Genomic DNA, 21,327 nt, shown 5'->3' with positions numbered 1-21,327 from the left:
ACTTGGATCTTAGAAAGGCTTTTGATACTGTTGCACATGGAAGACTGCTGCACAAATTGGAGCAGTGTAACATTGGAGGCAAATTGCTGCTGTGGGTAAAGGGATGGCTGAGGGGGAGAAGACAGAGAGTGGTAATCAATGGACACTGCTCGTCGTGGACTAATGTTATTAGTGGAGTCCCTCAGGGCTCAGTGTTGGGTCCATTATTGTTTTCTGTATTCATAAATGATATTGATGATGGTATATCAAGCTTAATGTCGAAGTTTGCAGACGATACAAAGGTAGGCAGGGTTGTCAAGGACACTACTGACACTATGCTGCTGCAACAGGATCTGGAAAGGTTGAGCAGATGGGCTGAGAGGTGGCAAATGAAGTTTAACATTGACAAATGTAAAGTACTACACATGGGAAACAGCAACCCCAGAGCAACGTATCAACTCTGTGGTACTACACTGACAGTGGGAGAGAATGAAAGGGACTTGGGGGTGGTTGTGCAGGCAGATATGAAGTTCTCTGAGCAGTGCAGACGGGCTGCAAGAGTAGCTCATGGAGTATTGTCAATGATATACAGGAATTTTTCCAGCAGGGATAAGGAGGTAATTATTCCCTTGTATAATGCAATGGTCAGGCCACACCTAGAGTACTGTATACAGGCCTGGAGGCCTCATTTCAAGAAGGATGTAGAGCTGCTGGAACGAGTACAGAGAAGGGCAACAAGATTAGTGAATGGAACAAAGGGGTGCTCTTACGAAGAAAGGCTTAAGATTTGCAAATTACAGTGTCTGGAGACTAGGCACCAGCGAGGTGATCTGATAGAGGTGTATAAAGCATTGAATGGTTTGAGCATGCTCAATGCTGATGGGATTCTTCCTCTCGCTCAGAATAATCACCTGAGAGGGCATAAATTCAAATTGAGGAAAGACAGATGTAGGATAGACGTGCGGAAATTTGCCTTTAGCCAGCGAGTGGTTGGTTGGTGGAACAGACTTCCATCCCTTGTCGTGGAAGTTGATAGCCTAAATAAGTTTAAGGCTCAGCTGGACAGGTATTTTGAACGAACAGAGGGTGAAGTGGGAGTGGTTTTTTTTTTTTTTTTTTTTGGCTGATGCTGCATAAGCTTGCTTTCTTGCATCAAATGCCTCTACTAATGCTAAAAAATGCTAAAAATTAATTTTTTATTTTTTTATAATTGTTCTTACAGTTAAACTTGCAAGTCCTAAATTTCTCAAGTCGGTGTGGGAAACGTTTTAATGCTGTTTTTCTATTCATTTTCAAGATAGACTCCATCAAATGAAACGATTTCGTTAAATATTCCAAAAATGCAATCTGTAAAAGAGCGTTATAGTGATCTGTGACAGCGTTATAGTCAGATATGGGTTATAATATAAGAACAGTGTTATAGCGAATCAGCGTAAAGTGAACCGCGTTATAACGGGGGCCTGCTGTATTGAAATTCAGTGTACACCTGTAAAATACTGCATTATCAGGCAAATCTCTAAATCCAATGAATCATTCTGAGAATAAAAATTTTATTAATTCTTGAATCAAAAATGCATTAAATTTCTGTAACATGGTATGTACTGTATTAATTCAAAACAGAGATGGGGGGAGGTAAACACAGTTAACTATACCTTATCTCGATTTTATTTCAATATTGCAATAATACATATTTATCTCAATATATGTTACTTACTAAAATACTTAGAAATGTTAATTACAAATAAACAAGGTAGTAACCCTGACTACTACTGTTACAATATAATACTGAATAATTTCCAAATAGAGTATAGTGGTACTAACCTTCATTTGGAGGTGAGAAAGGTGGTTCAGATCCAGAATCAGGGGGACTTTCTGGTAAATTATGCCTAAAATGCAAAGTCATGACAATATTAATGAAAAAAAAAAAAAGAAAGAAATTTCTAATCTATTTTTTTCTTTTTTTGTCATATAGAAAATAAAAGTGCAAATAAGAGTGTGCGAGGAAATATTGTTATCAAACTGAACTAAATCACCCCAGGCAATGTCTTTCACATAGTGTATAAAGGTTAAACATTTATATTAAATTGTTTTTAATGACTCTCCACTTGACTACATTATTTGCGCAGTTTTTAATTGGTTTATTGAAACCCTAAAGTAGAAATTACAAAATATATTTAAACCCATTTTCTACCAAAAGTCAAGTCCAATATACTAAACAATATTGCATTCTTACTGATACTTTGGACCCAACTTTAGGTATCCATTATCAGGACAAAGTCGAACAGGTAATAACAAGTTCTTGTGACTGAAGTGACCTTTTGTGATGGTGACATTACAAAGACAGCTAACACTGAAGAGGCGGTAACAAAACACAAAACATTTGACTCCATTATGTACATATTTCCAATTCAGAAATAAACATAATTAGACCAACGTAGATTTGAATGCGTTATTACTTTCAAACGAAAAGGAATTACCCACTCTTTTTTCTTCTGCTAAATCAGAAATATGACAACTCTGAGCACTATCGTTTCTGATTTGGTATTTTATATTATTATGTGTTTTGTATCTTACTTTAATAAAATAAAAGCTTGATTTTGACCTTGATTTCTATGTTACACATGATTGAATTCACACATCAAAACATCAAATTACATTTGAGGTCCTTCTTTTCTGACAAAACTGAAGATCTTCTTATATCCTGCATTACAAGAGGCAAAATAGTTCAGATTCAGGATCTAGAGGACTGTTAAAGTTTAAGGTAAAGATAGGCTTGTTTAAATTGTTAAAATTTAAATAAAACTATTGGTAATCAATTGAACTTTTTCTTATTGAGTAATGTCTATATATCCGATACCACATTTCCATTAAAAGTTAGGTATCATACAAAGTTCATTACATTTCAGGCACATTCTATTGTTTTTTCTTAAAATTAGATGAATGTTTTTTTCTTTGTCTGCAATTAACTGAAGTGAAAAGTAAATACAAGTAACCCTCGAATAACACAGTTAATAGGTTCCTGAAAAATGTTGTGTTGTGCAAAACCATATTATACAGGACTAAGAAAAAGTACACGGGGGGGGGGGGGGGTTACACTTCAAAAGCTAACAAAAATACACTACTTCTATTTTCATTAACAAAACTAACAAAAATACACCATTTTAGATTTCGTGTATCTTCTGCTCTCTTTAAAAAATCAGTAATCTGGGTTTGTTTGCTTTTGCTTGATAAATCTTTGTGAATTTCATTGTATGGAACTAAGCATTTTTGAAGCTACCTTTTGAACTTTGGGCTCCTTTCATTCAAGAATCTGCATTCAAACAATAAGATTCTAATTGCTTGGCTAACTTTATGCCTTCCCGTATGCTTTTCAGTGTAAAATTTGGAAATTTAGAATTTTCACCTGCGATATCATCATCTGAATTGATTTGATTTTATCTCTTATGCCATTTGCACCAAATCCGCTGTGCTGGCTTCTCTTTCTACCAGTAATTCTTGAATGTCTTCAGTAATCATATCTTTTTTTATTTTTTTAGGAGCATTGATGACTAAGGTCATGTTAATCTGTGTATATTGTCTATAAATTGCGTGTCTCTTGAGGTTGATTTTCTGTTTTGCTGGACAAAAAACCATGCTACCCTCGCCTGAGTCCGACTAACTCAGCCAAGTTGTGAAAAAGACCCATAAAAATCCCTCTCTTCAGCGACAGGATTCGAATTTGGGTCTTTTCCGCCAATGTAAAGAGAAGGGCGATTCTATGAACTGTGCTACCCACGAGGGCTTCAGTAGCCATATCATCAAAACCTTCCCCTACTACCGACGTAGAAAGTTCTACTATCACCCCAATTCCATTTTCGGCCTGTTCGACCATATTTCCTGAATTAACTGACTCTGGCTATACATTTTTCCAACATGCACCCGTTGACAGTTTTACTTCTTTCAGCGATAAAGCTCTATTCTGATACAGTCCACAATTGAGAAATGTTTCCATGCCTCCATTACTTCAATAGATCTGGAATAAATTTTTTCCAAAATCCATTGCAACATTTTCTGATATAATGAGTTTTAAAGGTGAATATAATGTCTTGATCTAATGGCTGAATGAAAGAAGTTGTATTAACCCAGTACAACTGTGGCAGTTGAAGTTATGTGGAACATTGAAGTTATGTGGAACATAACTTCAATGTTTGGATGACTTAAATCTTTTGGATGGCCTGGTTTGCTATCCAATAGCAATAAAACTTTGAAATCTAGATTTTACCACAAGTTCAATCGCACAGAACACAACACAGGAATTTCCCAACAAAATAAAATAGAGGGATTTCTCATTTTTTTTTTTTTTTTTTTTTTTTTTGACTAGTGAGTCAACAGCAGGGATTCAAAAAGAGTGGTAACACTGAAAAATTACATCCAAAATAATAGCAGGGTTTTGCCCGCACGAAAGCTCAAAAATACTGTGTTATGCGAGGTTTACCGAAATTCTCTAACCATGTTAGAGTGAAACCGTGTTATTTACGTAGTGTGTTGTGTGAGGACTGCCGCAATTTATCAATTCTGTTAGAATGAAACCATGTTGTAGAAGTACCGTGTTATACGGGGGTTGCCTGTATAGTTTTCTTCTTATCAATTAATAAGTACTACGATTATAACTTTTCAGAACACTGAAATAAAACTCTATAGTTTTAGTTCTTGGAATTGAGCCATTCAATTTCATTACAAATTATGGAAAGAGTGATATAATACTTATCACTCTTTCCCATATAGTTTTATGTCTGTTTTCTTTCTATATATATTTATCTGTTCACAAGAGACACCCACATTCATGCGTCTTAGATAATAATACATGCAAAGCATGCCCAGACTATCTAAAACTAACAATGCTGCATTAAAACTACACTTAATCTATGAATTTCATTTTACCATAGAAACTGGACTGAAAAATAATAATTTTTTGAATTTCCATTTTTTTAAAATTTTAATGAAATTTAGGATGGCTTGACAAATCTTTCTATATGAACCAAATATTAAAATTTTATGAAAATCTGTCCCCTGTAGGGTCACTCTGTTATATGCAGACAGAAGGACAGATGAACAGACAGTTAGATGGATGGTGGTTGTTGTTATTATTTGGTTTTTAGGAGCTTAGCATCTAAGGCCATATTGCTCTGGGGATATGTGGTGGTCATTCCCTGACTTTCCACATCCTCCATATTTGGTGGCCCACAGGCTCGAACCCCGGTCTAATCAAGAAGCATGTGCTACACACTGCTGCTCCTGCCTACCTGGCTACGGAGGTGCCTCTTTAGATGGATGGACAGACATGGTGAATACAATAGGCACTTATGCATATATGCTAACGTGACTAAACAGGCACATGAGGTAGATAGGATATATCCAATTATATTAAGGGAGGCAGGAAACTAATTTAAAAAAAGAGAAAAACAAAAGGTGTAAACAATAGCCATACTTATATGAGAGCAGCCTTGGATTCAGGGGAGGTCCTTATGATTTGAGATGTGCAAATGTAGTCTAAATTTACAAAGGGAGATCAAAAGGTGATACCAGTAATTACAGATCTGTTGGCTTGCCTCTGTTCCAAAAATAATACAGTTACTGGTTAAAAAATGAAAACTATTATTGGTTAAAAAAGTATTTCAGGACAAGAGAGGAATACATTATACTGCAAAGCAGGGATTTATAAGGGATCACCTTCTCTGACCAATTTGATGGATACTATACTATGACACAGTGATGGCCTCTGTAGCCGAGTGGTCAGGAGCAGGAATGTTGTAGCATACGCTCTTTAAGTATACCGGGATTCAAGCCCATGACTGCTAAATACAGTCAATCTGCCAACCTACACTGGACCAGCGTGACAGATTATGGTCCATTTCCCTCAACATGAATCAGTGAGGAGGATTCCGTCCTGCAGTGGACTGATAACGCTGAAGTGTGTCACGAAAGTTCCTTTGTGACACAGTAACAAAGGAACTGAATGCAAAAAATAATTTTGATATCACATACTTCAATTTCAGGAAAACTTTCGATACTGTTCCACATGAAGGACTTCTGTACAAATTAGAGGTGTGTAGCATTAGGTACAAGTTACTGCTATGAAATAATGGAATGGTTGAGTGGGAGAAGACGAGGCATTACCCTTCTTGGACTAATGCCTTTAGTGGAGTCCCACAGAGTACAGTGCTGAGCCCATTGTTGTTTTCTGTATTTATTAATGATACTGATGAAAGTATATTAGGCTTAATGTCTAAGATGCAGATAATACAGAGGTTGATAGGGTGGTTAATAACAATAATCAAAGTATGCTACTGCAACAATATCTTTAAAAATTAAGCAGATGGGCCGAGAAATGACAATTGTAGTTTAACATTGACAATGTTAAATGAAATGAGTCTTTCCTAACAGGAAAGACTCAGTTCTCCAAACTGCAGTGTCTGGAGACTAGGCACATGCAGGGAGATCTGACTAAGATGTTTTAGGGCTTTGATTGACTTGAGTAAGCTCAATGTCAATGAAATCCTTCCTTTTACCAAGTCTACATACACAAGAGGGCATAAATTCAAATTCAGGAAAGATGACTGCACGATAGATGTTCAGCAATTTTTGGTGAGTGGGTAGCTGACTGAACAAACTTTCATCTGGTGTTGTAGAAATATGTACCTGAAATAAATTCAAGGAACAACTAGAGAAAGTATTAGAGTGGTAGGAAAGGTAATATGAGTGGTGTGTGTTTGGGGGGGGGGGTTACTTTGCAACTACTAATACTAAAACAACTGAGAAATAAATTTATTGTGTGAGATATATAATGTAAATATTGAAGTTCTTCATTCATAAAATTAGCACTTTGGCTATAAACAGATGGAAGTTGTGCCATGAATCGTAAAAAGAGGGTATTACCTAACTACTCTTTATGCTCAATCCTATTATGTTTTTAAATTCTACAGTATTCCTGTATATACCTAGTTTTATACTGCAGAAATACTTATTATTATTATTACTGCACTGTATACCTCAATGATGCTTGCTAATTTTAAAATTATTTAACTTTAGCTCAGTTTAAAAATATAAAAAATCCCTCACTCACTGCTGAGGATAACAAGTGCCATATGTGCCATTTGATAAGGAATCTGTTGTTATTCGATACACATTTCCAGTAGATACTGATGTTCCTATTATATGTGGTAATAATATATTGTTTGATGCTAAGATTTTTGTTCCACTTGTTCCAGATTGATCTGTGAGAGAAGTTCCAGTTGAGCTGCTTTTACTGGATGGAGAATCTACAACTTTCAGATCACTGTTTACCAGTGCCTCATGGAAGTAACTGTAAACAAAAAAATAAAAGAAAGAGTGAAATCATTTCATTTATTAATATATCATATAGTATGCTACCTTCCACCTGGTGAAAATTACAAACAGAACTCAGAGTTAAAGGGAGAATATACATTTATCTGATGTTCATAAATAAACAAATATTATATTCGTCTAACATTAAACTAAAATCATAATGCCCATCCCATTTCTTATCAACTTGAACACCATATTTCTGCCTTATTTTTTTAAATATAACGTAGATCTCCCACCTTTGCTTTTGAGAGAAAAAAATTATACAAAACGGTGACTGAGAAGAAATGGGTACACTGCCATGGCCATATTTGGGCTTATGAGTTCTCAGATAGGAAGGTCCTTCAAGTGCTGGTCAAGTAATCAAATGCAGACTTTGTGGGGATATCAGAAACATGATATCCCTCGTATATAAGGGATGCAGAATTTGAATATTGAGAGTACAATGTATAGTGTTTTGGGTCTAATGGCACCAGGGGTTCCCTCCATCTTCGCATTGTGTACTCTGTAAAGGCCAAAGATTTTAATAAAAAGAGTAAGTGTTGTTGTGTCGTGTAATGTCTTGTTGTGTTGTTCCTCTGATGTTTTAGCCGTTGGGCCCCAAGTGGGATCTCCCATTGCCCAAACTTTGCCCCAAGGAAGCAGGTCAGGCATAGAGGGATCGCAGTAGAAGTTCGTACTCTGGCAGTCCCTGCCACCTAGTTTCCAAAAGTTTTAGTGGCTAGGGCCTAAAAATAAAAATTAAGTGCTGGAAATTAGGTTAAGGCTGAATTGGAGTTTATGTTAGGGTAGAGTTAAACTTAGAAGCTAAGTTAAGTTTAAATTTAGATTAAAAGCAAGCACGATGGTTGGGTAAGTTAAGAGTAGAGAAAAAGATAAAGCTGGGGGAACAGATAGAATTGATTATTATTATGATTATTATTAGCCATAAAGTGCAAGAAAGCCTTAGGCTTATGATGCATCAACCAAAAAAAAAAAAAAAAATCCTGTGTTACCCTGAGAGAGAGAGTGTCAGAAGTAGAAGGGAATCACCAAGAAAGCAAGTAAGAGAAGAATGATGATGTCTGGTTCAGTACCCTGGGTTTGCCAAGCGCATGCTCACCAAATGTGAGCCCCTTATGGGGATGACAGGGAAGGCAGCCCCAGAAATATCAGTGGGGATAAGTCCACTAGGGAAAGAGATAGGGGAGGAGACAGGAATCCATCCACCAGGGGAAAGGTAGCAAAAAGGTACCTTGCAAGGGAGTGTGATACAGATCACCAAATGGTGCTGGTAGCAGAGACATATTTACTTCATTCATAATCTGCATCTCACTCTACTTACATTCTATTTTCAATTTTTTTTTTTCTTACATTTTATAGTATTGTTTTTTTTTTTTTTTTTTAATATTTTCTGTTAGGTTATATATATAGTAGTAAAATTATAAGTTCTGTAAGCAAACTAAGCAAATAAGAAAAAAACAGAGAAATTTTTGAAATGTATCGTATGTCAAATGCTCCAAAACACGCAGGGCAGCAGTAAAGGAGGCAAAAAATATATATAAATACAATCGAACTTGGTTATAACGAGCACGGAAATAATGAGATGATAGTTGTAACAAGCAAAAAGTCATAATAATTTTAATTTACGCGTATTCCCATACAATCACTCATAGACCATCTGCGGTTGTCTTCTCTATCGTCTCCATACTTCAGTTTAGAGACATGCCAGTGTATGCCCACACAAGCTATAAAAATTTAATAACGTTCAAATCTAAATCACGCCTGCATAAACCTCTTTTGGCCTTTTCTATTCCCAGCGCTTAACCCCCCCCCCTTTTTTTTTTTTTTAGGTCCTAGCCACTGAAATATCAGGAAACTAGGTGGCAGGGCCTGCCAGCATAAATATAAATCTACTGAGTACCTGGCCTGCCTCCAAGGGGCAAAGTATGGAAACGGTGGGTTCCAATAGGGGCAGAATGGCCAGAAGAACAATGGTACACAACACTACACATATACAGCCCACGCATTTTAAAACCTCTGGCCTTAACAGTACTGTGTTACAATGAAAATTACGTGGAGATGGGGGAAATCTTGAAGGCTCAATTTGGATGCGATGATTTTGTATGTAACAATGGCTCGCTGGATCAATTTAAAAACCGAATACAAGTTATAATACAAATAATATGTAGGTACTGTATATACTAATACTGTATTATTATTTTCTCTCTAATATTTCTTTTGTTTTTTGAATATCTTTTGAATGAATAACAGTTATAACGAGGAAAAATATGTCAGTCCCTTGATGCTCATTATAACCAAGTTCGAGTACATTTATTTTTATGTAAATGTTGTGTATTTACAACATTTACATTAACAATTTTAACATTTATGTTAGAAATCATTGTCTGGCTGTTTAGCTAACGGGAGGCGAAATTAGGAAGGTAACTACGATAAAAATACACACTCTTGCCCTCATGTGACACTATAGCTCAGAGGGTGGAAGAATTTTAGTTGTAGGAAAGTAAACAGTATATGAATGAAGAATATAAAATGGGTGCTCAGGTTATATTCTTCATTCATATACTGTTTCATCATCAGCCATTTTCAATCCACTGCAGGATGAAGTCCACTCCAGCAACTTTCTAGTTAATTCTGTTTTGAGCACTGGCCATCCATTTCCTACCCACAAACTCATGAATTTCACCTGTCCATCTCTGTTGTTGTCTTCCAGGTTTTCTTCTAACTCCTCTTGGATATAAAAAAAAAAAAAAAAAAAAAAGGTAAACTGCAGCCATTATCAACCCACTGCAGGATGGAAGCCTCCTCAACAATTCATGCTGAGGAACATGGACCGTAATCTACCACGCTGGTCCAGTGGAGTTGCCAGATCGACCGTATTTAGCAGTCAGGGACTTGAACCCCGGTCTACTCAAATAGCGTGTGCTACTGCACTCCCGCTCTTGATCACTCAGCTATGGAGGCATTTTCCTCCTGGGTACCATTCTATTATTTTCTTAGTCCATCTGTCATCATGTCTTCGAGCTATGTGTCCTGCCCAAGACCATTTTAGTTCTTTAGTTTTGATAAGAATGTCCTTTACTTGAGTTTGCTGCCTAATCCATGTGTTTCTCTTCTTATCTAACAGTCTGATTCCCAATATAATTCGTTCCATTCTTCGCTGTGCAGTTCTCAGCTTCTCTTCCATTCTTTTGGTGAGAGCCCAAGTTTCACTTCCATAAGTCATGGTGGGGAGTATACATTGATTCATTATTTTACGTTTCAGACAAACTGGGATATTGCTCTTCAGTATGTGACTATATTTCCTGAATGCTATCCATCCAAAATTTATTCTTCTCTTGACTTCCAGCCATTTATCATTATTACAGCTAATAACTTGTCCCAGATAAGTATATGACTCCACCTTTTCAATTACTGCTCCTTCAATCATTATTTCCCTTTCCGTGGCATACTTGTTCATCATTACTTTTGTTTTAGCCATATTCATCTTTAGTCCAAAATCCTTACTAACTGTGCATAACTGATTAAGATTTTCCTCTAATTCTTTGGGATCGTGGCTTATGACCACAATGTCATCTGCAAATCGTAAATGGTTTAGGTATTCTCCGTTCACATTGACTCCTTTCTGTGACCAGTCTAATCTTCTGAAAGCTTCCTCAAGGGCAGCAGTAAACAGCTTCGGAGATATTGTGTCTCCTTGTCGAACTCCTTTCTCGATTTTAAATTTGCTACTGTCTTTGTCTAGTCTAATAAAGGATGTAGCACTCTCATATATTTTCTTCAAAATCATAATATATGGAGTATCTATGCCTTGTCTTTCCAGTGCCCAAAACATTGCCTTATGCTGTATGGAGTCAAATGCCTTTTCATAATCCACAAATGCCAGGCATAATGGTGTTTTATATTCATTTGCTTTCCTAAAGCCAGCTTGCTCTTTCGGTTGATTCTCATCAAGTATTCTTTCTAATCTGTTAGTAATGACCCTTGTGAACAACTTGTAGATGTAGGATAACAAGCTAATTGGTCTATAATTTCCAATTTCTGATTTATCTCCTTTCTTATGCAGCAAAACTATGATTGCAGTATTCCACTGCTTAGGCGTCACACCTTTTCTAATGCACTTTGTGAAGAGCCTTGCCAGTTTTTGTGTTATGTCTCTTCCTCCCAATTTTAACACAGTAACTTCATCTTCTCCCAAGGCTTTCTGATTCTTCATTTTCTTCAATGCATGTTCTACCCCATCAGGAAGAATATCAGGTATGTCGTATGTGTTGTTAATTTGCAATCCATCTTCCACACTGCTGGCAACATTCCCTCGCTCCTTGTATAATTCTCTATAGTAGTCTTCTGTTATTTGAATTATGCCTTCTCTGCTGTTTATAAGTACACCATTGCTATTCTTTAGTTTCAGTATCAATTGTCTTTCTGTATTACTGCTCATGGCTGCTGATTTAAATCCTTTGTTTTCACTTAATGCTTGTTCTACTTTTCTTGTGTTAAACCTTCTTCTTATGTCCTCTCTGAGTCTCTTTCTAATGGCTTTGCATAACTCAGTATACTCAATTTTCTCCTTGTCAGTGTTTATCTTGCTCTTCATTTTTCGCCTTCAGTTCATCATAACAAGTGTTTCTTGACTAATTTTTTCTTCTTTGGATTTCTTTTTCCCTATAGGTTTCTTGGGCTTTATCACTTTCAGAAAGTTGTAATATTCCTCGTCGATATCTTGGTCCTGAGCAGTCTGCGGAAGCTCAAACTTGTTGATTTCCAGTACATACTGCTTTTTCTCCTCTTCTGTTATCTTAAAGACCTTTGTATTATTTACTTGAGTCAGTTTTTTTTCTTTTCTTTCCTACATTTATATCAAGTGTACATCTTACCATTCTGTGATCACTTCCAACATTCACCTTATTCAGGACAGTAACATCATTCACAATATATCTTCTGTTAGTGAGGACAAAGTCTATTTCATTAGTTGTTAATCGATTTGGACTCTTCCATGTCCACTTTCTGTTCACCCTTTTCTTGAAAAAAGTGTTCATTGCTGACAATCCTTGAGATTCTGCAAATTCCACAAGTCTTTTGCCTCTTTCATTTCTCTCACCAATTCCAAAATTTCCTATAGTTCCCCTTTCTGCACTGTTTTGTCTTTTTCTAAAGTTAGCATTGAAGTCACCCATAATAATAGTGTAGTGGGTTTTCTGCTCATCTAGAAGACTCAATTTCGGTGTACATTTCTTCAACCCTTTCATCATGGCTCTCCTTGGTGCATAAATCATTATAACCTTTAGTTTGTACTTCTTAAAAACCCTGAGTATTAGTCTTGATACCCTTGGTGATGTACTTTTGAATTCCAAAATGTTGTTTTTTAAATCTTTATGGACCAGAAACCCAACTCCACCTTCAATCCTTTTACTGTTTCCATTGGTGTACAGCAGATTTCCACTTGATAAACTTATAAGTGATTCATTTCTTCTTCTTCTTGTTTCAGCCAAACCGATGATATTCCAATTCATATTTTCTGATTCCTTTTCCAGCTCTAATATCCTGTCTTCGCCGATGAGTGATCTTAAATTGTAACAGGCCAAGTTCAGTTTCCGTGCATGGCAGCCTGGTCATACCCAGAGATTCTTAGCACCCTCTGCTTCCACTCTGATCCTCTCGCTGCCATAAGAGGGAGAGTGAAAGCTGCTGGGGACTGAGGGCCATTTGTTTTGTCGTGCTGTCATAAGCTGGAGAGTTTTGTCTTTTCCTCTTCATGCTTACCAGGCATCTTGAAGAGAACCACTCTACACGTTCGTTGCCACCTAAGTGACGTAACAGGGCTTACCATCGAGAAGGTGTGCATGAGTGGATTTTAGGGAGGCAGGCCAACCGGACTTCTCTTAAATCTTCTGTAATAGAAAGATATTGGATCCATCAGTGTTTTAGACTGAGTGTCCGTTAACACACAGGATACCTGTTCCCCTCTAAGCCCCCATATACTGTTTACTTTCCTACAACTAAAATTCCCATATACTGTTTACTTTCCTACAACTAAAATTCCCATATACTGTTTACTTTCCTACAACTAAAATTCTTTAAACTCTGAGCTATTAGTGTAATCTGCTGCTTCTATCCTAATTACTTTCCTAATTTCACCTCCAGTTAGCTAAACAGCCATACAATGACTTTTAACTACAATACACAAAGTTTGAATAGCATAAAGCTTAATGAGCGGTACTTACCTTAGATAAATCTGCTATGTTACATGAAGTTAGGATGGAAGAATAATTTGAGGCTTAAGGTAGTTAAAATAATTTTAAATGATTTAAAATAAGTTAAGATTGTGAACACCGAAATAAAATATGCTCAAGAAAGTAGAATGCACAACTTCGTCCCAGGTACTAAAAGGAAAGGAATCGGTGTTTTTAAAGACTTCTATGTTCCCGTGATGCACTTTGTGATGTGGGAATCTTAGGTGCGTGAGATTCCAGTCCGAGGAGAGGTTGGCGGGAAGTTTTGTATTTACGAAGTTAAGTGTGGTATTATGACGGCACCATTCTATAATAAGAGCTTCATATTGAAAGATTTTGTAACTGGATTTTAATTTTACGACTGTGATGGCCGAATCAACTAGGGGGTTATGGTTATGAGAACGTACGTGTTGGGTGAGTTCAGTACTGGATTGACCAGTCCTGAAGCTATTATAATGGTAATATGCTGGTGTGTTGGAAGTTTTTGAGGAACCATATTTTTTTGGTAGTGCTCCCAATATAGCATGCGTTACAACCTTGCTGACAATTAATTAAATATACAATATTGTTCATGTCATTTATTTTTGTATATTTAATTAATTGTCAGCAAGGTTGTAACGCATGCTATATCAGGAGCACTACCACAAAATACGGTTCCTCAAAAATTTCCAACACACGAGCATATTACCATTATAATAGCTTCAGGACTGATCAATCTAGTACTGGATACTATACTATACAATGCATAGCTATACCCCGCTTTATGATAGTTCCAGAGACACCATCATATCGTGAAAATATTGTAATGTGAACCCAATAACACATTGTTTTTTGATAGTTTCCTGTTTCAAGATCTCAGAACTTGAAATTTTAGCTGTATAACTAAGCTATTTATCTCTCTGAAATGTCATTTTTAAAGTCACGAGCGCAACCTTAAGACCATATAAAAGGTCGTAAGCGTGGTTTGTAAATTGTATTAGTTACCAATTAAAATCATTAAAATGTACTACACTTTCATTGTTATCATATGTTCCATTATAAGAATCAATTTTGAATGCTCTGTAATATTTTTCTAAAGCACCTTTCTGGAGGTCACTACCATAAAACAATAAAAACAATTTGCACTTTCCAGTTGATTGGGATTTTCTGTTAGTGTATCTAATTATAAATGGGTAGTAAACTCGATCTTATTGCATTTGCGATAATACCAATAGCTGGAATACTGTGGGTTTTTTGGTTATTATGGTGAAATGTGTTTCCCTTTACTGAAATCTTCAATCATATAAAGAACAAATAAATTTTCAGAATCTTCTCTTCATTCCTTTTTTTTAAAGATTCGTAAACTTGTTACTCCACACGAATCGTGTTAGTTGCAATTTATGTTTGCCGTTAAAAAATGCTAATGCATGTGCAACATGAAATTTATAATTAAAAGAGAAGATTATCTTGTAAAGAAACACCTCTTGATGCATTTCGGAAGAAGACGACTCCTTATGCAACAAACCAACGAGTGCCAAGCCAATAATGAGTGATCAACGAGTGTCCATTTAGTTGATGTGATGATGAAGAATAAACATTCTTTAACATTTGTAAGTTATAAATAATTTCTCTATTATTATAATTTGCTTGATTTTACAGGCAACGTTTTTATTTCTTGGGATAAATCAATCATTGTTTAAACAAACTAATTAGCTGACTTATTTCATTGTTATTAACGCAACCCCTATTTTTAACATTGTCTATGGGAAAGAAATTCCTGCTTTACGAGCGCATGCTAGGAACGAATTAACTTGCAAAGTCGAGAACTACCTGTAGATATATATATAAAAAACAGGACTCTCTGCCACCAGGGAGCAGGTAACACCTGAGTATCTGCTACCTGGTGCCTATCCCTATGCACGTGAAGCCCGGCCAGGATCTACTTCACTGTCTACACTGTTTGCACTAACACCCTGCATCCACCGGAGGTAGTGCAATACCGGTGGGTGCCAACAACCCTGCTTTTAGGCTACCGATGCCTGGAATCCTACAAAACAAAACAAAACAAAAAAAAAAACCACTATAAACCCGTAAGGTAAATCCCACATCAGTTTTCTTTCTGATGCCTGGGGGGAGGAGAGAAAAAAAAAAAAAAAAAAAACACACAACTGAAACGAATTTGGAAGGGAAAAAAATAATAATTTTAAAAAATTAATTAATAATAAAATTAAAAATAAAAAATTAAAATAAAAAACCAAGAAAAAGAAAGGGGAAAAAAAACACAACCTGCAAGAGTTCAATCCTGCATCAGTTTTCTTTCTGATGCCTGCAAAAGCAATTGAAAACAAAAAAAAAAAAAATCGTTGATCAGATGAAAGATTCGAGATAGTTTAGAGTTGGCAGTTAATTGATTTCTCGATTACTCTGGAAAGAGTAGAAGTAATCACAACGGGACAATAATTGGATGGAAGTGATTGGTCCCTCTTTTTAAGAACTGGCTGGATTTGAGCAAACTTTCAAACAGAAGGAAAAATACCTTTGGAAGAAAGTGAAACAAGACAACACAAAACAGGAGTAAGTTCAGGGGCGGGCACAAGTTTTGAGAATAAGTGGAGAAATACCACTGAGACCTGCCGCTTTCTTAGCATCAGATTCATGAAAATCCTTCTGACATCCTGTTGACGGAAACCCACAGGAGGCATTGAATGGAGTGTACCGGGAAAGGTTTAAGGTGATTTACTAAGATTATCAATACATGAGTTGGAAGGAAACTAGGATGCCATCAGGTCAGCTTTATCTTTGGCTGATGTGGCAACAGAACCATCTGGTTTTGACAGCGGTAAGAACAGAGATGGGTAAAAATTGCGGCCATTAGCTTTGGCAAGAGACCAGAATGCTCGGATACTATTTGGACCAGAAGCAAGTTTTCTACTCTTAGCCTGTTCAAAATCTAGTTTGTACTTATAACTGCTTTACAAAGTATAAATAATACTTAATAATAATTTTAATTATTACGCAAGGTTACTTATAGAAACGTAGTACTGGAAATATTTTATAATAAAAATTCAGAAATATATGATTTCAGAGAATACAGGCTCAGTGGTTCGCATTAAAAATGTTGTGTTGAAAGGGGTTCGCGATAAAAAATATAAAGTTGAAAGGAATTCGCCAGTCAAAAAAATGTTGGGAACCGCTGCTCTAATGTAAGATTTCAATTTTTTTGTTTTAATTTCTGGAAAGTATTATACATAAATGTTCTACGTACTATATTGAGGTAAACTTCTCTTATTATTTTACAAATTTTGTTATAAAACATATGCTGTATTGGGACTACTTTGTCCATATTTTATGAAAGTTATACTACTTGGACCCTTTTTAGTATTAGCATTAGTTGAGCATATGATGCAAAAAGGCAAGCTTATAAAGCATCAGCCAAAAAAAAAAAAACCCTTCCCATTTCACCCATCTGGTCACTCCAAATGTTTATCTAGTTCAGCCTTAATTTTATCAACTATCAGCTTCCACAACAAGAGATGGAAGTCTGTTACAGCAATGAACTACACATTGGCTAAAGGCAAACTTCTGCACATCTATCTTACAACTGCTTTTTCTCAATTTGAATCTATGCCCCCCTCAGGTTCTTAATCTGGGCAAGAGGAAGAATCCAATCAGCACTGAATCTAACTCAGTTTTATCCTTAAATTTGCTTTTCTTACGCAGTTATGGACAAGTACACAAACAGTCCTTGATCAGGTTTAGTCCCTGATAAAATATCAATATTTACTTTTGATATTTTACCCCTTTTTAGAACTACAACCACCCATATCTGATGCTGGCTATTACTCCTTATATTAATTTAATCATTTTTTGCTTTACAGTTCCCTTCTCTCTAATTGGCTTTTCAATTAACCCTATAATTTTGCTTAATTCATTATATATATACATATATATATATATATGAGTATGGGCTTGGCACACCCATGGTCCTGAGCTGGATATTATCATTCTTCTCTTTCTTAGTGATTCCCCCCCCCCCTCTCTCTCTCTCTCTCTCTCTCTCTCTCTCTCTCTCTCTCTCTCTCTCTCGCTCTCTCGAACATTTTTTTTTTTGGGCAGCAAATGCCTCAGGCTTCCTTGCAGGGCTGTTCATGGCTCCTTGGCCACCTGCATGCAGTAAGTATTTGGCGTCCCTTTACGTCATATTTTAAAAGGAAAAATCATTTTCGAAAAACTTGCAGTTTTTCAAAAATGAATACAACGTTACAAATTTAAATTAAATTTTTACTAACACTGATACACAAAATTACATAATAATCCTATCCTACACATAATTTATGAAGTGTCCTTCCGCCCGTCTGTCCCCCATTCTATTTTAAAAATCGTTTGACTTAGAGAAATATGGTAAACTTTCTTTCTACTAACTATTAAGTCCCAGGAAGACTATTGTCATTTCGATCCCAGAAGAAAATTATGCTTTCAAAATAATAAAAGTAAAATTTGGTTTTTCAATTTGCAGCATCATTTTACTTCGCAGAATTAAATTCCTATTTATTAACTAACTACAATGGGACATGTATAATTTTAAAGAAATTTCTGTACATAATTGTTGTAATTTTTACAGATTTCATTCCATCCCACTCCTGACAAAAATTACTTTTAACTCCAGGGGCTCACATCTGGTGAGTATGGGCTTGGCACACCCAAGGTCCTGAGCTGGATATCATCATTCTTCTCTTTCTTGGTGATTCCCTTCTACTTTTGACATTCTCTCTCTCTCTCTCTCTCTCTCTCTCTCTCTCTCTCTCTCTCTCTCTCTCTCTCAGGGTAACTTGGGAATTTTTTTTTTTTATATTGGCTGACATCAGAAGCATAAGCCTCAAGCTTCCTTGCACCATGTAGCTAATAATATTCATAACTAAGAATCCTGAGATAGATATTAAGAAATCATCAGATGAAGGTATTGTTACATAATACATTTACAATAACTAAATGCAACAAGGCATAATATGTTAAGAGTAAGAGTTTTATATCTATATAATATCGGTGTGGGTACACCATACATAACTCATAAGAGGGTACTTACTACGGTACCTGCTCACTCACCAATGATAGGCCAATAGCAGCTCTGAAACGGTGCCGTCTGGGTGGTGGTGGTGCCCACTGAGTATAAGTAACAATAGCCTTCTCTATTAGTGAAGCGTTACTTATTCGAAGTAGTGCAATACCATGGCAACTCGTTGTGAAGGATGAGCACAATATGAGATGTGGAGGAAATGATGCCTCCTACACTACTATCGTAGTTTTTTCTTAAGAGTTATGTATGGTGTATCACATCGATATTATATAGATGTAATACATTTATGTGCTGATTAACAGGTATTTTCTTAATTTCTCCGAAAATTTATTTTGATTAAAACAATATTTGAAAAAATTTCAATAATTTCCATGCGATGAACTTCTTATATGCTCTCGATTTTCTAAGCTTTATTTAACAGCTAATCTTGTGGAATTAAATGCCAGTCAAATTAATTTTTTTTGTGCGTGTTGTTCTCCAAGCTGATTCCAGGGCCAGATTTAAACTTGTGGTGATCCTAAGCTATAACATGTATGAGGCCCTCCTCTCTTACAGTTCACCTGTGACAATATTAAAAAAAAGGACTTTTTAGATGGAGCGATGCCCTAAGCTGTAGCTTGTTTAGCTTATATGTAAATCCGGCCCTGGCTGCAGGAAATGTGGTTTCCAAATCCCAGTCATTTGATAATGAGAGAGCCCCAGAAATACACTTTTCAATGTATTCGTCAGGCCTTTTCATTTTAAAATACTGTATCTTATTAAACTGTTCTAGGCTTCTGTACATTCTGCAATATTTATTTTAAGATTTTGCGACACCTTACTAACAACATTGACTTTATTTAGAATATTATACCATATGATAATCCATATAACGAATTTAAAAGAATGTATCTTTGTGGCAAGGGTTTGAGCAAGATTTTTAGTATTTATGTCCCCCTATTTTGGTCAGATATTAATTGTAACAATATGTCATAAATATCACCAAGTTAAAATCTTAATGGCAAACTGCTTTTATTCTACTTTCCCAACGCGTATCACTCACGGATTTTAATGTGAATTTTGTAATATTTTCCATTAATTTTTCCCATCTGTATAAGCAGAAAAAAAAGAAAGCGTATAACTCTTGCAAAATGTCGAAAAATTGAACAATTTCGAAAGTGACTTGTAATGAATGTATTATGAATTGTAATTTTGTTTATAATTATTAATTATAATCTCTCTCTATATATATACATTAAAAAGGTTTTCCTCCTAGAGATATTTATTCGAGCCAATGGGAGAAGAGGGCAAGGCAATCACTACAAATGCAATTAATTGACAACTGCCTCCATAACATTCACCAACCTTGTGCACGTGCTTCACTGTCTAACAATTTGATGTTCCATTGTAATATTTTTTGTATATTAATGAATATTGTATATTTGTAAAAAGTTTAATGTTTTGTAAATATTTGAAATATTTGTATACTTTGTGTATAGTTTAAATATTTGTATAGTTTGTAAATATTTTAGTATTTTGTAAATATTTTAAATAAATATTTCAGTTAAATATTTTAGTTCTGCTCTTTCGGATGCAATAATATTCCTCATGTAATATGGAACCCGAAGCAAAAGGCCTTTGGCTAAAATCTATTATTTGGGTACCACTTGTCTCTGTGCAGTGGGCGTGGTCGCAGAACAGAGTGATTGTACGGTCGAGTTCTGAAAAGAGTTCCCGAGTTTAAAACAGCGGCAAGTGGGGGGGGGGTATAAACACCATAGGCATGTCAACCTAGAAGGATAGGGAACTGGGCTAAACAGTGAGTGGCACCTGCCAATCACTGCCTTCTTCCTGACTTTTAGTCGAAGTATGGAGTGGTAACCAAGATCTAAATTTTTACTAGGCCTTTTCCTAAGTGATCTATGCAAACGCAGGTAAATAATTACATAGTGATATTTATTCGACCTTGAGAATGCCGCACACTACAAATGCATAGGTAAATAATTACATAGATAATTTTCTGATTAGATATTGATCAGTGCGTTTCAACAGGTGTGTCATTTAAGTAGAAAAGATTTGACTTACTCAGTCATACCTCTACATATTATGTAGAAAAACATGCACGGGGAGTTGCCGAGCAAAGTGAGCAGGCCTCCTAGTAGTTATTATAATAATATAATTATAAACAAAATTACAATTCATAATACAAATTATATATATGTACTTATATAATAATTTTCTTTATATAGAGGAACTATATAAACATCAATTAGAGATTACCACAAAATTAAAATGATTCCGTACAATGGAAGGCATTTAAACACATGGTTTGAGTAACTGTTCAATGAGATTTTTGTGCCTGGTGTCAGCGGTGTGATTCGCAGATTTTTTTTTTATATTAGGTGGAATATTGCAGAGGCATACTCTCATTTCTTCCTCAGTGATTTGTAGTCTTTCCCTCTTGTTAGGTTTTATAGTGGTAAGCATAGAAAATCCAACTCACATATATAAGAGGTAGAAAATTCTTCCAAGTATCCACATATACTTCAATATACATAAGCAACTTATTTAAGAAATATTTATTGCAATAATAATAATAATAATAATGATAATATAATTCAATAGATTGCAATGTTGCCCTTCACGGCCACCAGGCTAGGGGTTAACAGTAATAATACAATATAAATAGGGAACATAGATATATAAAACATAGGAAATGCA

The 21,327-nt window shown here is 35.7% G+C and overlaps 1 protein-coding gene across 4 annotated transcripts in view; it reads right to left on the bottom strand.

The window, feature by feature from the left end:
* The window catches only part of LOC150077296 (uncharacterized), a 702,167-nt gene that overhangs the window by 364,978 nt on the left and 315,862 nt on the right, over nt 1-21,327 (bottom strand). For all 4 annotated transcript variants that reach the window (XM_090386557.1, XM_090386560.1, XM_090386559.1 and 1 more), the window contains exons 3-4: nt 7,082-7,321; nt 1,801-1,865 (exon numbers count right to left, since the gene is read on the bottom strand). In XM_090386557.1, coding sequence (XP_090242683.1) covers nt 1,801-1,865; nt 7,082-7,321 — 305 coding nt within the window. The remainder of the gene's footprint in view (nt 1-1,800; nt 1,866-7,081; nt 7,322-21,327) is intronic.

This window comes from Mastigoproctus giganteus, chromosome 12 (genome assembly GCF_048544385.1).
Source record: "Mastigoproctus giganteus isolate SK-2022 chromosome 12, ASM4854438v1, whole genome shotgun sequence".
NCBI lineage: Eukaryota > Metazoa > Arthropoda > Arachnida > Uropygi > Thelyphonidae > Mastigoproctus > Mastigoproctus giganteus.
The sequence above is the reverse complement of the archived record's forward strand: the minus strand, read 5'-3'. Positions and strand labels throughout refer to the sequence as shown.